This window comes from Colias eurytheme, chromosome 15 (genome assembly GCF_061535395.1).
Source record: "Colias eurytheme isolate Ceu_HAF_F1 chromosome 15, ilColEury1 Martin Lab GWU primary, whole genome shotgun sequence".
NCBI lineage: Eukaryota > Metazoa > Arthropoda > Insecta > Lepidoptera > Pieridae > Colias > Colias eurytheme.
Genome location: NC_142994.1, coordinates 9,195,173 through 9,207,847, shown reverse-complemented (window position 1 = coordinate 9,207,847; position 12,675 = coordinate 9,195,173). Strand labels below are relative to the sequence as shown.

The 12,675-nt window shown below is 33.1% G+C and overlaps 1 protein-coding gene across 1 annotated transcript; it reads right to left on the bottom strand.

Annotated features, from left to right (window-relative positions):
• Window positions 1-4,408: 4,408 nt before the first annotated feature.
• Rbm13 (RNA-binding motif protein 13) lies at window positions 4,409-11,235 on the bottom strand. The gene is made up of 8 exons (XM_090110209.1): window positions 11,113-11,235; window positions 10,983-11,029; window positions 10,759-10,902; window positions 10,502-10,684; window positions 9,805-9,934; window positions 6,512-6,709; window positions 4,821-4,892; window positions 4,409-4,522 (listed from the first exon to the last, which is right to left on the bottom strand). The coding sequence occupies exons 1-8, from the start codon at window positions 11,125-11,127 to the stop codon at window positions 4,421-4,423; spliced, it is 891 nt and encodes a 296-aa protein (XP_089966335.1). The 5' UTR covers window positions 11,128-11,235; the 3' UTR covers window positions 4,409-4,420.
• Between the last annotated feature and the right edge of the window lie 1,440 nt (window positions 11,236-12,675).

The window sequence follows — 12,675 nt, the reverse complement described above, 5'->3', positions numbered from 1 at the left end:
CTCAGGTAAATTTCATAAAATTAGAGGGTGAAATACGGAAAATTAACGCATTTAAATGACTATAAGTAATAATCGGGATTCTTATCAACCTGGCCTGAATAATAAGGGTAGCAAATATTTAAATTTGAAAAATCTGAATGTCAATTACGTCAAATCAAACAAATAATTTTTTGTTTTAATAAAAGAAACACATTTTTTTTGTCTTCTGAGTATCAAGAGCTCTGTAATTCCGAACCACACCTAATGTATCACTTTCAAAAGTGTTCATGATTCAAGGAAGTGACTAGAGCGATCGGAAATTACACCTTTCTTCACATAATAGATACCTACATTGCAAAAAGATGTAGCATACTGATTACTTTTATGTGCACGAAATTTTAAATAACCGATTTTTTATTTATTAGTAGTAAACAAAAAAAAATAAAAATGCTGGCCATTGCTCTGTTATAAGAAAAGTAAAACGCTGAAATACTTACTTGTAAATAGAGCACAAATATGAAGGAAAACTCAAAACATGTTGGGAGTGTATTGCATGATAACGCGGCGTACCGGATAGCCATAAATCAATAAGTTTATATTAATCTCCCGGCCTACGGTCGAGTATACTCATAAATAGTGGACCTCGTAGCATCAGCGATTTTGGACACATATGAAATCCACTGTGGGAATGCGATTACAAATCATTGCGGATATTCTAGACTTACAACTTTATAAACAACTGCTTCTCAATAAACAGAGAATAATTATTATAATCATTGTCTATAATTAGTGTTCAATCTTAAAGCAGTTTCTGCAGGAATGTTCTAATGTAGGAAATGTCTCAAATTTATGTGAATTTTGAATGTACCATTAGTTTTTTTTTTTAATCACACTTAGCTTTTTTCCATTATTTTTACATAGGTACTTTCACTTCAAACAAACTTCAAATGATGAGTGAGGAGTCTCAAATGAGGTGCTCGTAAGTCGTATTCTTCTGATTACTTAACAAGACTGGATATTTCGCTGGGGTGCTAACTGTTACATCTACTACACGCTATACCGAAAAATAAACGTTCTTTCTCTGTCCCTCATTATTGAAGTGGCTATGAACAGCCCACCTCCTCTGACCATAATGGGTCATAAATCGATCACTTCTATCAATATACGTCACAAATATTGGGACGAACTTAAAATGTCGGAACATCCCCCGGGAAGCATTGACTGCGTGGTCTGATAACATGGTGTGACTGACTGGCTATAGGTAAATCACTAGATTTATATTAGCCTCTTCCTGCCGCTACAAAAACCGAGTTGCTATGAACTATTGTAACTAACCTATACGTCATATGCCTGAAACATACCTCATATTGTGTTCATAAATTTTCAAGCGCATGCAATCAAACTTTAAATAAGAAAAATATTCTTCTACAAAATTTCCCGTTTCCTGTTTCAAATCAAAAATACAGATAAAAAATGAAAAGCAAGTAGCGAGTGTCTAATAAATAATAAAGCGTAATTAATAATCAAAACTCGAAAGTTTATTGTTCTTTTCTAAACAAACATAAAATTAGCGGTCCATCAAACAAAATAATTTTAATAAATTAGTTACACAATTTTCAATGTAACTGAAATGATTTAATTAATGTTGAATAGCCAATCAAATATCTAGGCGCAAAGCTTATTCAAAGCCCAAACCTCATTTATGTAACCGCTGATGGAATTTTTCTTGGCGACTTTAGAATATTTCAATTTGCCAGTGTATTCAGAGAATTTAGAATATAAATTATTTATTAATAATAAATTATAAGTAAATTATTGTCATATTATTTGATTCAATTTGAGTACAATTTAATGAACGAATAAACTGTGCCGTTCGGTTTCATCTGTGGACAAATCCGCGGTCAAAAGCAAATATTTTTACAGCTTATGTGTTATTCTAGTATTAGGTGAGATATATAATGTATATAGGCAGGTATCTACATTAATAATTATGCATCAAATAGGTTTACTAATGGGTTATTGTTAAAAATAATCGATTTAGAATTTCGCATATTCACCGTAATGATGGTACCTATTTTTTTTTAAACATAACGCCAGCTGAACTCCATATAACATTCTTTTTATGCTTCCCTTGAGAACCTGGGTACAATTCGGAATGCTTTATATTTGACTTTTTCAAACAAATGCGAGGATTTTAAACACATCTGCGTGCGGTTTATAAAAAACAACCTATGTTGTAGCCGTCTGAAAATATACTCGCTCCTGAATCGTTTTAAACCGAGGTTTACTGCATAGAATATTCAAAACATTTTAAACTCTGCATTCTCTTGAAAAATAAATAGTGTTGACTTGTAGTTTTTACTGTATTTTAATGATATTATTTTGTGAAATGGTGGCGTTGATTCAAGAAGTATGTTTACTTCCAGTCTCGCCTTTCATTGCATTTCTAAGATTCTCTTTGTAATAAAGCGTTTACACATTTTATACTATAGGTACTTAAACATTTTTAATCTCATGCGACAATATAATTTTAATAAAAATAGTTAACTTTTTTAATATTTTTTTTTTTTCTTATGTTTTAACTTAATTTCGATTCAACAGACTATTTTAGAAACAACGTTATCAGCTATAGGTATCTACTTATTGGGAAAGCTTCCAAATAAAAGATAATAGGTGGCTGATTCGTGCCCCTTTTATCAGGGTGTCAAAAAGTATTTTAGACATTTAACTTTTTTAGTGTTTTTTTCCACCAATGATTTACGAGGATGTGTAGCGAAGAATGTGTTTGTAAATAAACAATCATATTGCTTCCATTATTGCTTCATTAAGTTTGAAGTTTCAAGCGTTTAGCGTTTGAAGCGCCCGGCAAACTTCTTGGCCAAAAAGTAGCGTGGTGGGGGAAGTTTGCGCGTCAAGTTTTAGTAGGTACCTACATTTTTATATGCGCAAGCTTCCCCCACCACGCTACTTTTGGCCAAGAGGTTTGCCGGGCGCTATTAATACTATTGGTTATATTTACAAACACATTCCTCGCTACACATTATTGATGGAAAAAAACACCCGGAAACAATTTTCACGATTCTAAATATTATACTCCTTTACCTGGTTATTTGTTACCATCGAAATACACAGCTAATGGATCTCACTAAGCAGAGACCGAGTGCATTAGCGTTTTATCGTACATATACATTTTATAAAAAATAAGTGTGAAAATCAAAAACTCACGTTAGCTGGAAATACATTACCTACGCTTTCAAAGTGAGAATTAAGCATACTTCAAAACTAATTGGGTCACGCGCCGTATACGGTAAAGGTTATAGCACAGTAGGTATTACAATAATTAACAGTTTGATAGAATTTCGTTTTATTCGGGTGTTATAAATTCTTAATCTAAAATGATATCTATTTGAAGATGTTAATTAGGTACTGAGAATGAATTATCAGTACCTAATTAACATCATTTTTATGTTCATTGTCCGTCAGATATAATTTTTTGAAGAAATATAATCTACCGGTAGGTATTAGAATTTTGAAAAGTTACAGAGTACAGACTATGTTTCGCTGGTTTTAAATTCTTCAAATAAGGCCAATTTATACTTACTTCCACGTCGAAGCACTCTTAAAACCAAATGTAATAATTCAGGTTCCTATAACGTATTCTGCAGTTGCCGATTTCTTCCCGATTGCAATACCACTTGGCAGATGTTATTTGACCAATGGGCCACAGGGAATAACATTGATCAATTGCAAAGAAACTTAATTAAATTTCAATGTGTCGAAGTGTAGAATAGCTGAGATTGTAAAGAACAACTTTCTTAATTAACGGATGAGTGTAATTAAGTTGGGAACAGTGTCGCGCCGACTCAAAGATTACGGGCGGGGCGCTCTATTCAACTGAAAATCATTTCGTATTCAATACCTAAGATAACACTGGACTGAAAGAAGAGAGTTAATTAAATCTAACGAATTTTATCTTTGAGTATGTTTCTTTTGGTGATTGTAAAATGTTATAGACTATTTTACGAGTTTTTTCTTGAATGTAAAGCGCGGTATCTGGTGCTTATTGTGAATTGTGAGAAATGTTTTGTTGCGTTGTCTGGTATCTAGTCTCTACTTCTTCGGTACGAATTAAATACAAGAGTTTGTTTGTTTGAATGCGCTTATCTCAGGAACTTCTGGACCGATTTAAAAAAGTGGAGTTCTATTGGCTATATACATATGCAGTATTTATTCACCACGGGCAAAGCCCGTGACGGACGGAGTGTAAATTATTAATTTCTCAAAAATCTATAAAAGTTATCTGGTATCTAGTTTCACAGTTTCTTTTATTTACTTATTAACGTAGTAATTGCTTTTTATTTAAGGCTATACTACTTGGACATCAACTCAAACCACTAAGTATATAAAGTTCGTAAATAAAACAAATAAAGACAAATAAAAATCAATGCTTTATTTTCCTCTTCGATATACTGACTGAGGGTTCTGTTTCGTACTCTATTTCGACGCGCGGCTTCTTTCTGCTCACCAATTTCTCTGATATATCCTGTAAATAAATATAATAATTTTTCATTAATATTGGTGGGAATAGGATAAAATATCTAAATTATTAAGAATAAGAAATATTTCATAGTTATATCAATAGGGCTAATTTGGCGTTTTTATTTACACCAAATAATTTATATTTATAAATTAATAAATTCCATATACCAAATAATTAAGCAAAATAAAGCTTTACTTTTTTACCAAGAAAACTTTAACTTCAATTTTTTTTATTAATGTTGTTGGTGTTGACAAAAAAAATAAAAATGATTGACGTTTTCTATACATCAAAATATAATTACCTCAATATCTGAAGTTTCAGACTCGAAATCACTTCCAACATCAGCATCTTCCTTTTTGCCGGATTCACTTTCCTAAAGTAAATGAAGTCGGTTAAAAATAAAGTACAACATATACAACTTGTAACTTTACAATAGCTATAACTTGAAATAAATTCAATTGCTATAACATGAATATTGTCCATTATATATTTCATTCAATAGTCCAAAACAATCAGTAATGTCCATTATATAATATTCATTCAATAGTCCAAAACAATCAGTAATGTCCATTATATATTCATTCAATAGTCCAAAACAATCAGTAATGTCCATTATACAGGGTGTCCCACTATCGGTATACTAAGCGCGAAGGGATTTGTAGTTTAGCATACACTGATCACATAAAAAATACTTTAAAAAAAAATTACGTTAAATTTTTTTTGCTACTGTTTTCCTAAAAATCCATGTTTTCTTCTCTAACTTCGTGCAGGCGGCATATACCGCCTCGCTAATGTGAGCATTTTGTCTATGAAAACATAATTTTAAAAGATAGCTCACGTGCGGGTGACAAAGTTAGGCGGGTTGCTTATTAGGGGTGTACACATAGAGTTTTAAGAATTCATCTTTTTGAAAAAAAATGCGTTTGGAATTTTTTAAGTATTTTTTACGTACTCAGCGTATGCAAAACTATAACCTCCTTTGAGCTTAGTATACCAACAGTGGGACACCCGGTATATTCATTCAATAGTCCAAAACAATCAGTAATGTCCATTATATATTTCATTCAATAGTCCAAAACAATCAGTAATGTCCATTATATATTCATTCAATAGTCCAAAACAATCAGTAATGTCCATTATATAATATTCATTCAATAGTCCAAAACAATCAGTAATGTCCATTATATAATATTCATTCAATAGTCCAAAACAATCAGTAATGTCCATTATATAATATTCATTCAATAGTCTAAAACAATCAGTAATTTCCATTCAATTCATTCAATAGTCCAAAACAATCAGTAATGTCCATAATATATTTCATTCAATAGTCCAAAACAATCGGTAATGTCCATTTTAAATTCATTCAATAGTCCAAAACAATCAGTAATTTCCATTCAATTCATTCAATAGTCCAAAACAATCAGTAATGTCCATAATATATTTCATTCAATAGTCCAAAACAATCGGTAATGTCCATTATATATTCATTCAATAGTCCAAAACAATCAGTAATGTCCATTATATATTCATTCAATAGTCCAAAACAATCAGTAATGTCCATTATATATTTCATTCAATAGTCCAAAACAATCAGTAATGTCCATTATATATTCATTCAATAGTCCAAAACAATCAGTAATGTCCATTATATATTCATTCAATAGTCCAAAACAATCAGTAATGTCCATTATATATTCATTCAATAGTCCAAAACAATCAGTAATGTCCATTATATAATATTCATTCAATAGTCCAAAACAATCAGTAATGTCCATTATATAATATTCATTCAATAGTCCAAAACAATCAGTAATTTCCATTCAATTCATTCAATAGTCCAAAACAATCAGTAATGTCCATAATATATTTCATTCAATAGTCCAAAACAATCGGTAATGTCCATTTTAAATTCATTCAATAGTCCAAAACAATCAGTAATGTCCATTATATATTCATTCAATAGTCCAAAACAATCACAGAAAAACTTACCCCATCGCTTTCCATATCACTGTCGGCTTCAACAAATTCGTCCACTTCTGTCCTCTGCAGCTCTTGTTCTAGCTCTGGCTCTATTTCCATCTCTTTCTCTTCTTCGTCCGACTTCTCACTCTCACTCTCGCCGGAGATCTCTTCTGCTTTCAACGCAGCGTCAAACGCCATTTGCGGGAAGTTATAAATGTCATTGTACTGAAAAATAACATCAAAGTTATAACCAGATCATCTTTAACATAATTATAAATAAATAAATATTTCAGGACAATTTTCGCACACGGCATGATCTAATCCCATACTAAGCTTTCGCTTGTGTTATGGAAACCAGATGGCTGATAAACATACATATATAATTTTAAATAAATACATATATGGATAATTAACACCCAGATACAGAGCAAACATCTATGTTCATCACACAAATATTTGCCCTGGGTGGGAAACGAACCCATGACCACTGGCTTGGAAGGCAGGGCCACTACCAACCAAGCCAACCGGTCAGTAAATGATAATGAAAAAGTATCATTGAAGAAAAAGAGCACTAGACTTAAAATCAAAAATTGTCCGACTTAAAAGTCTACCTATGCATGCATTAGGCAGTGTTCGAATGAGCTGTACTATAAACATTGAACATTACTGCCTCAAAATAAGGCGTAAACTGTCAATTATGTTATTAAAAAAAAAATGAATGTTTTATGCAAAACTGCCTAAACAGTTTTGATAAACCTTTAGAGCTAGCGCGCACGAGCAACTTTGTCTCCGCAACTATTTTGTCTCTCCCATCAATTGTATGGGGAGTTGCGTCGCTACGTGCGCGCACTTTCATACTAGCCCATGGGTGGAGAGACAAAATAGTTGCGGAGACAAAATAGTTGCGGAGACAAAATAGTTGCGGAGACAAAATAGTTGCGGAGAAAAGTTGCTCGTGCGCGCTAGCTCTTAATAAATAATTGTGAGTGTAGTTGTTATTTATGTATGTTAATGAATAGCAGTCATCCACATATCACAAACCAGGTTTACGTATTTTAAATTAAGACAAAAAATATGACAATACTAGAAGAATTACATATACATTAATTATATATGTCGGCGCAACGACGATAAACGACTACCCTCAAACTACTAAATAATTATAACTAGCTAAAGTTTACTTTGATCTTTTTAAATAAGTGGTTGATTCATTAATCAACCACTAATGGAATAATTAAATTAACGAAATAATTAATGTTTGTTAAAACTGATGAAAATTCATTGTAAAATTCGAGTGGCAACACTCAAACTAATTCTTGTGAGTCATGGTTTGCTTTAAATGCAAGCGCCCGACGGCACAGAGCACATTCACTCGCCGGCCGTCGGAGCGTTCGGAGCTCTCACTATAATTTCCACGTAGATTAAAAAGGCAGTAAAAATACCCACGGGCGTTCTACTTCGAGTGTGAGCGCCTGCCCTGATGATGGTGACGTCAGAATTGCTGACGTCACTCTTTTTAAAAATAGCCTTCGGGCCCCTTCTTCCGTCATCAGAAGTGGGATAGAATTCAAGCTCTCTCTTTTTAAATGTTAAACGTTTACGTAGTTTTGTAACGGCATACTGGCGTTTGTGTTTTTTCGTGCGTTGTGTAAAGTAAAAGTTTGTTACGTGGATTATTGTAACGGGAGTGTAGTTCATCGAAGGAATTGTGTGTGTTATCTGAGCTGCGCCTCTCTTTGTGATAAGCATAAATCTACGAGAACCTCCGAGAAATCTACGAGAACCTTCGAGAATCTGCCTATATCACAAATGAGTAGGTGTTGATCACATGATACGCGAACGGACTGTGTCTGTCATGTGGAGTGTTCAGTATTCTGAAAGGTCAGCGTGGCCGAGGCAGTGTGTTTTTGAAATCCCGAGATGAACTACCGTAGTGTTGTAATACGAGAAAAGGCGTACGAGGACGTACGATTGTCAATATGGCCGTGTTAGACTTCAAATCTACGAGAACCTTCGAGAACCTCCGAGAAACTACGAGACCCTCCGAGAAATCTAGAACCTTCGAGACTCTCCAAGAACCGACACAAAATACGCCGAGAATCTTTCTCTTCTTCTTTGTCGATTCACTCTTGGCAGAGTGATCGTGGTCACGTTGAGACATCCACATTGGTAGTGGAGGCGGACACAGCTTTCCGCACGATCTCCCGCCATGTCTTCCTGTTACTAGACTGTCTGGTGCAGTCTGATACACAAATTCCTATAGCAGATTTCACTTGGTCAGTCCAGCGCATTAATGACCTGCTTTTACAACGAGACATTTACAACGAGGCTGGTGCAGAGCGCGCACCGCCTGTCAGTATGGCCGTGTCGGCGCAACGACGATAAACGACTACCCTCAAACTACTAAATAATTATAACTAGCTAAAGTTTACTTTGATCTTTTTAAATAAGTGGTTGATTCATTAATCAACCACTAATGGAATAATTAAATTAACGAAATAATTAATGTTTGTTAAAACTGATGAAAATTCATTGTAAAATTCGAGTGGCAACACTCAAACTAATTCTTGTGAGTCATGGTTTGCTTTAAATGCAAGCGCCCGACGGCACAGAGCACATTCACTCGCCGGCCGTCGGAGCGTTCGGAGCTCTCACTATAATTTCCACGTAGATTAAAAAGGCAGTAAAAATACCCACGGGCGTTCTACTTCGAGTGTGAGCGCCTGCCCTGATGATGGTGACGTCAGAATTGCTGACGTCACTCTTTTTAAAAATAGCCTTCGGGCCCCTTCTTCCGTCATATAATTTATCAGCAAACTTGAGAAAATATAGCCCTTAATTTCCTTATTAATGGCCTTATGAGTGACTATAGATTCATAAGTCATACAGATTATTTGGATATCCCAGTCGGCGCGCTCCGTAAAATTGGTAAACAACTTGCTTGCTATGTTACCCGAGACAGATTTATTTAATATGTCCTTAAATATGAATAAATCAAATGTTTTTAAATTATCAAGACAATAATTAATGAAAATTGTATTCTATTTTTAATATTTTATTTTAAACTACAATTCTTTGGGGTAAAACCTGTTAATTACTTGTTATTATGAAATAAAAAAATAAAAAATGTACTTATGTAAAAAGTGAAACTTCTTTATGACCTTAAAAATGTCACGAGTATGGCGTAATGCAAAAATGTCACGCGTACGGCGTAACGCAAAAATGTTACACTAAATTTTTGTCCAACCCCAATAAAGAAGTTTCACTTCAATAAATCACAAAAACACAAAAACAATATCAATACTCCAATATAAACTTACAGTTCCCTTCTTCAGTCTGTCAAGCAATTGTTTCTCTATTGCGTTGTCTATCCTCGCTGCAACTAATGCCTTTTCCTCGCGTCTCCTTTCACGCCTCTCTATCTTTCTTTGTATTGGAACTAATTCTTTCCTGTAACAAACATTATATTCAGTAATATAGTATTTTTATTTACATCTTTTGTTCTAGAAATTTTATAGCAAACTAGGTTTCCGCCCGCGGCTTCGCCCGCGCAGTCAAAGAAAAACCCACATAGTTCCCGTTCCCGTGGGATTTCCGGGTTACATCATTTTCCCGGGATAAAAAGTAGCCTATGTCCTTTCTCGGGTACCAAAATATCTCCATACCAAATTTCATGAAAATTGGTTCAGTAGTTTAGGCGTGATTGAGTAACAGACAGACAGACAGAGTTACTTTCGCATTTATAATATTAGTATGGATGTTGATTGTTGAAATTAATGAACACTCAATCAATATTGTACCTACCCTTATACATTAACACTGTACAAATTTTTTAGTAAAGCAGATATTACATATTATATGTGTAAAAAAGTTATAAAAAAAAATCTGTGTCCTATCAAACTACAACTTTTTTATTAGTCCTTAGCAATAACAAAAACCTGTTGTTTTTAATTTTTTTACTCACAATATGTCAACCATTTTACCCAAATCAATTAAAAAAAAGTATATTATACTTACACTCTCCTAAGTTTGAGCTTCCTCATGCGTATGAGGTATTGTGTTATTTTTAAAAATCTTTGTTTACATTTAGATTTTATAAAGGATGGCCAATAAAGTAAATTTTCATTAATTTGATGTATGGCCTTTTCGAAATTCCTGGATAATTTCACTTTTTCCCATTGTTTTGCTGGAAACATGAGCCTAAAAATTCACAATCATTATTAACTCAAATTTATGTTCAATAAATAATTTACATTATAAAGTAAATTAATTACCTTTCTGCTGTTCTCATATACAAGTATATAATTCCATTCTCTTCTCTGATAGTTGCATATTTACTGTTGGCTAAAGGACACGAAGAGCGACTACATAAACCTGTTAGGTTATATTCATTTCGGCAAAAATGTTGCGTCTTCGTACTAAAAAAGAAGAAACACTCATTGATGGTGCATATCTCTAAAACATATTTTTATTAAAGCATTTATTATAATATACTTACGTTACTTTATGCGAACAATGAGTTTTGTTGATAATAGCCCACACAACCTAAAATAATATAAAGATTCATTAGAATTTTAATCACAACAAACATAACGATTATATATAAAATTATTATTTTTTATTCTTACATCGTCGTGCTGCATTTTTTCGTATACTTATTATTTTAAATTACAAGGTTTAATAAATGTAATATTCACGTGGTTATGTTTCCGACTTGACCGAGTGACATTTTTGACAATTTCCAATTTCGCCTTGGAAATTGGAATTTCGCAGTCAACACCAACACCAATAGTTAGACCACAGAGTATATGCGTAAAAGAACTACAGATGAAATATAATCCATAGTGTGTTCATAAATAACAGAGGAACGTATTATAATTAATAATTTAGATCGTTCATCAATCGACAATCGTTCATTATCGTAGAGCGAGAATAAGTTCATTCTCCCTCTACGTTCATCATGTCCACTTTTTAACCGACTTAAAAAAAAGAGGAGGTTATCAATTCGGCCGGTAATTTTTTTTTTCTATGTATGTTCATCGATTTCGATGACTTTATTGAAATCTAACAAGTAATATGCAACCTTTTTCATTTTTTACTTTTCCGTTTTTGAAGTCGGTTGTTTTTAACGTAGTTACTTTTATCCATAAGAAAAATTGCACGTGGAAGAATATAATTATTAAATTTAGGACTACAGTGTACAGTGCGACACAAAAGAGATGAAAATAAATGAGGGCGCCACCGTCGCTCATATAGCAACACTGATACTGCGACGCAAACGATCTTGATACTATAGAATAAAAATCCAAAAATGTATATAATATAATCTAAAATAAATACCGCGATTTAAACCGTTATAATTGTTTCAGTGTAGTAATAGTGTAATTTAAGACAAAAATACATTAGTATTTTAATTGATCTACCTAGGTCAAATTTTACTTAAATGTATTTGGAATTAGTTATTTTATAAAAATCGGTCAAGTGTTTAGACTGCAGAGGCGCACATAGAATCAAACATACAAACAAACAAGCATACATGCAGCTCAAACACTCTTTCTGGGTCCGTCGGGTAGAAAAAAACAAGGCGATTTGAAAACCACATATTTTTATTTTTTTTGTAGATAAATTTTGTACATTAATATAATTCATCAAAATCTAAATATTCTACTCCTTCAAAGGACTGATCATCACTCTGTTTCGAAGTACTGGCAAGAGGGTACGGGGCATCTTCAGTATCTGTAAATATGATACAGTAAATATGATTTTTTTTCTTATGGTTTGATTGATTAATAGATAGATAGCTGTATGAAAACAGTTATCACTATACTATGTAGTAAAATCTAAACTAGGTACTTTATTTGAGGCTGGTTGGATTGGATATAACTTCTTGACTCAAATTGTGCTGGTCGCACTATAAAAACTAGTTTTTGTTTACATACAAATAACCTCAAATTAATTTGCGAAAACATAATAATCGCCATACATACATACATTAAACACTCGTTACTAATGGAATATTCTATTTTACGTAGTACTGAGCAAAAATAAATGGAATCTCACCGGTATATTCTGCTGTACGTTTGTAAACGTTTTCCAAATCAGTCAATAAATTTCCAGCTTGAAATTCGGACAAACACCGAATAAAAACTTTATACACCACATCACGGACACCGCTACGTTTAACCTTTTTC

Excerpts from the sequence above, each read along its gene's own strand:
- Rbm13 (XM_090110209.1), bottom strand. Across the intron at positions 10,685-10,758 it reads TATATGAGAACAGCAGAAAG|GCTCATGTTTCCAGCAAAAC; the intron begins GTAATTAATTTA and ends GTGAATTTTTAG. Across the intron at positions 4,893-6,511 it reads GTGATATGGAAAGCGATGGG|GAAAGTGAATCCGGCAAAAA; the intron begins GTAAGTTTTTCT and ends CATTTACTTTAG.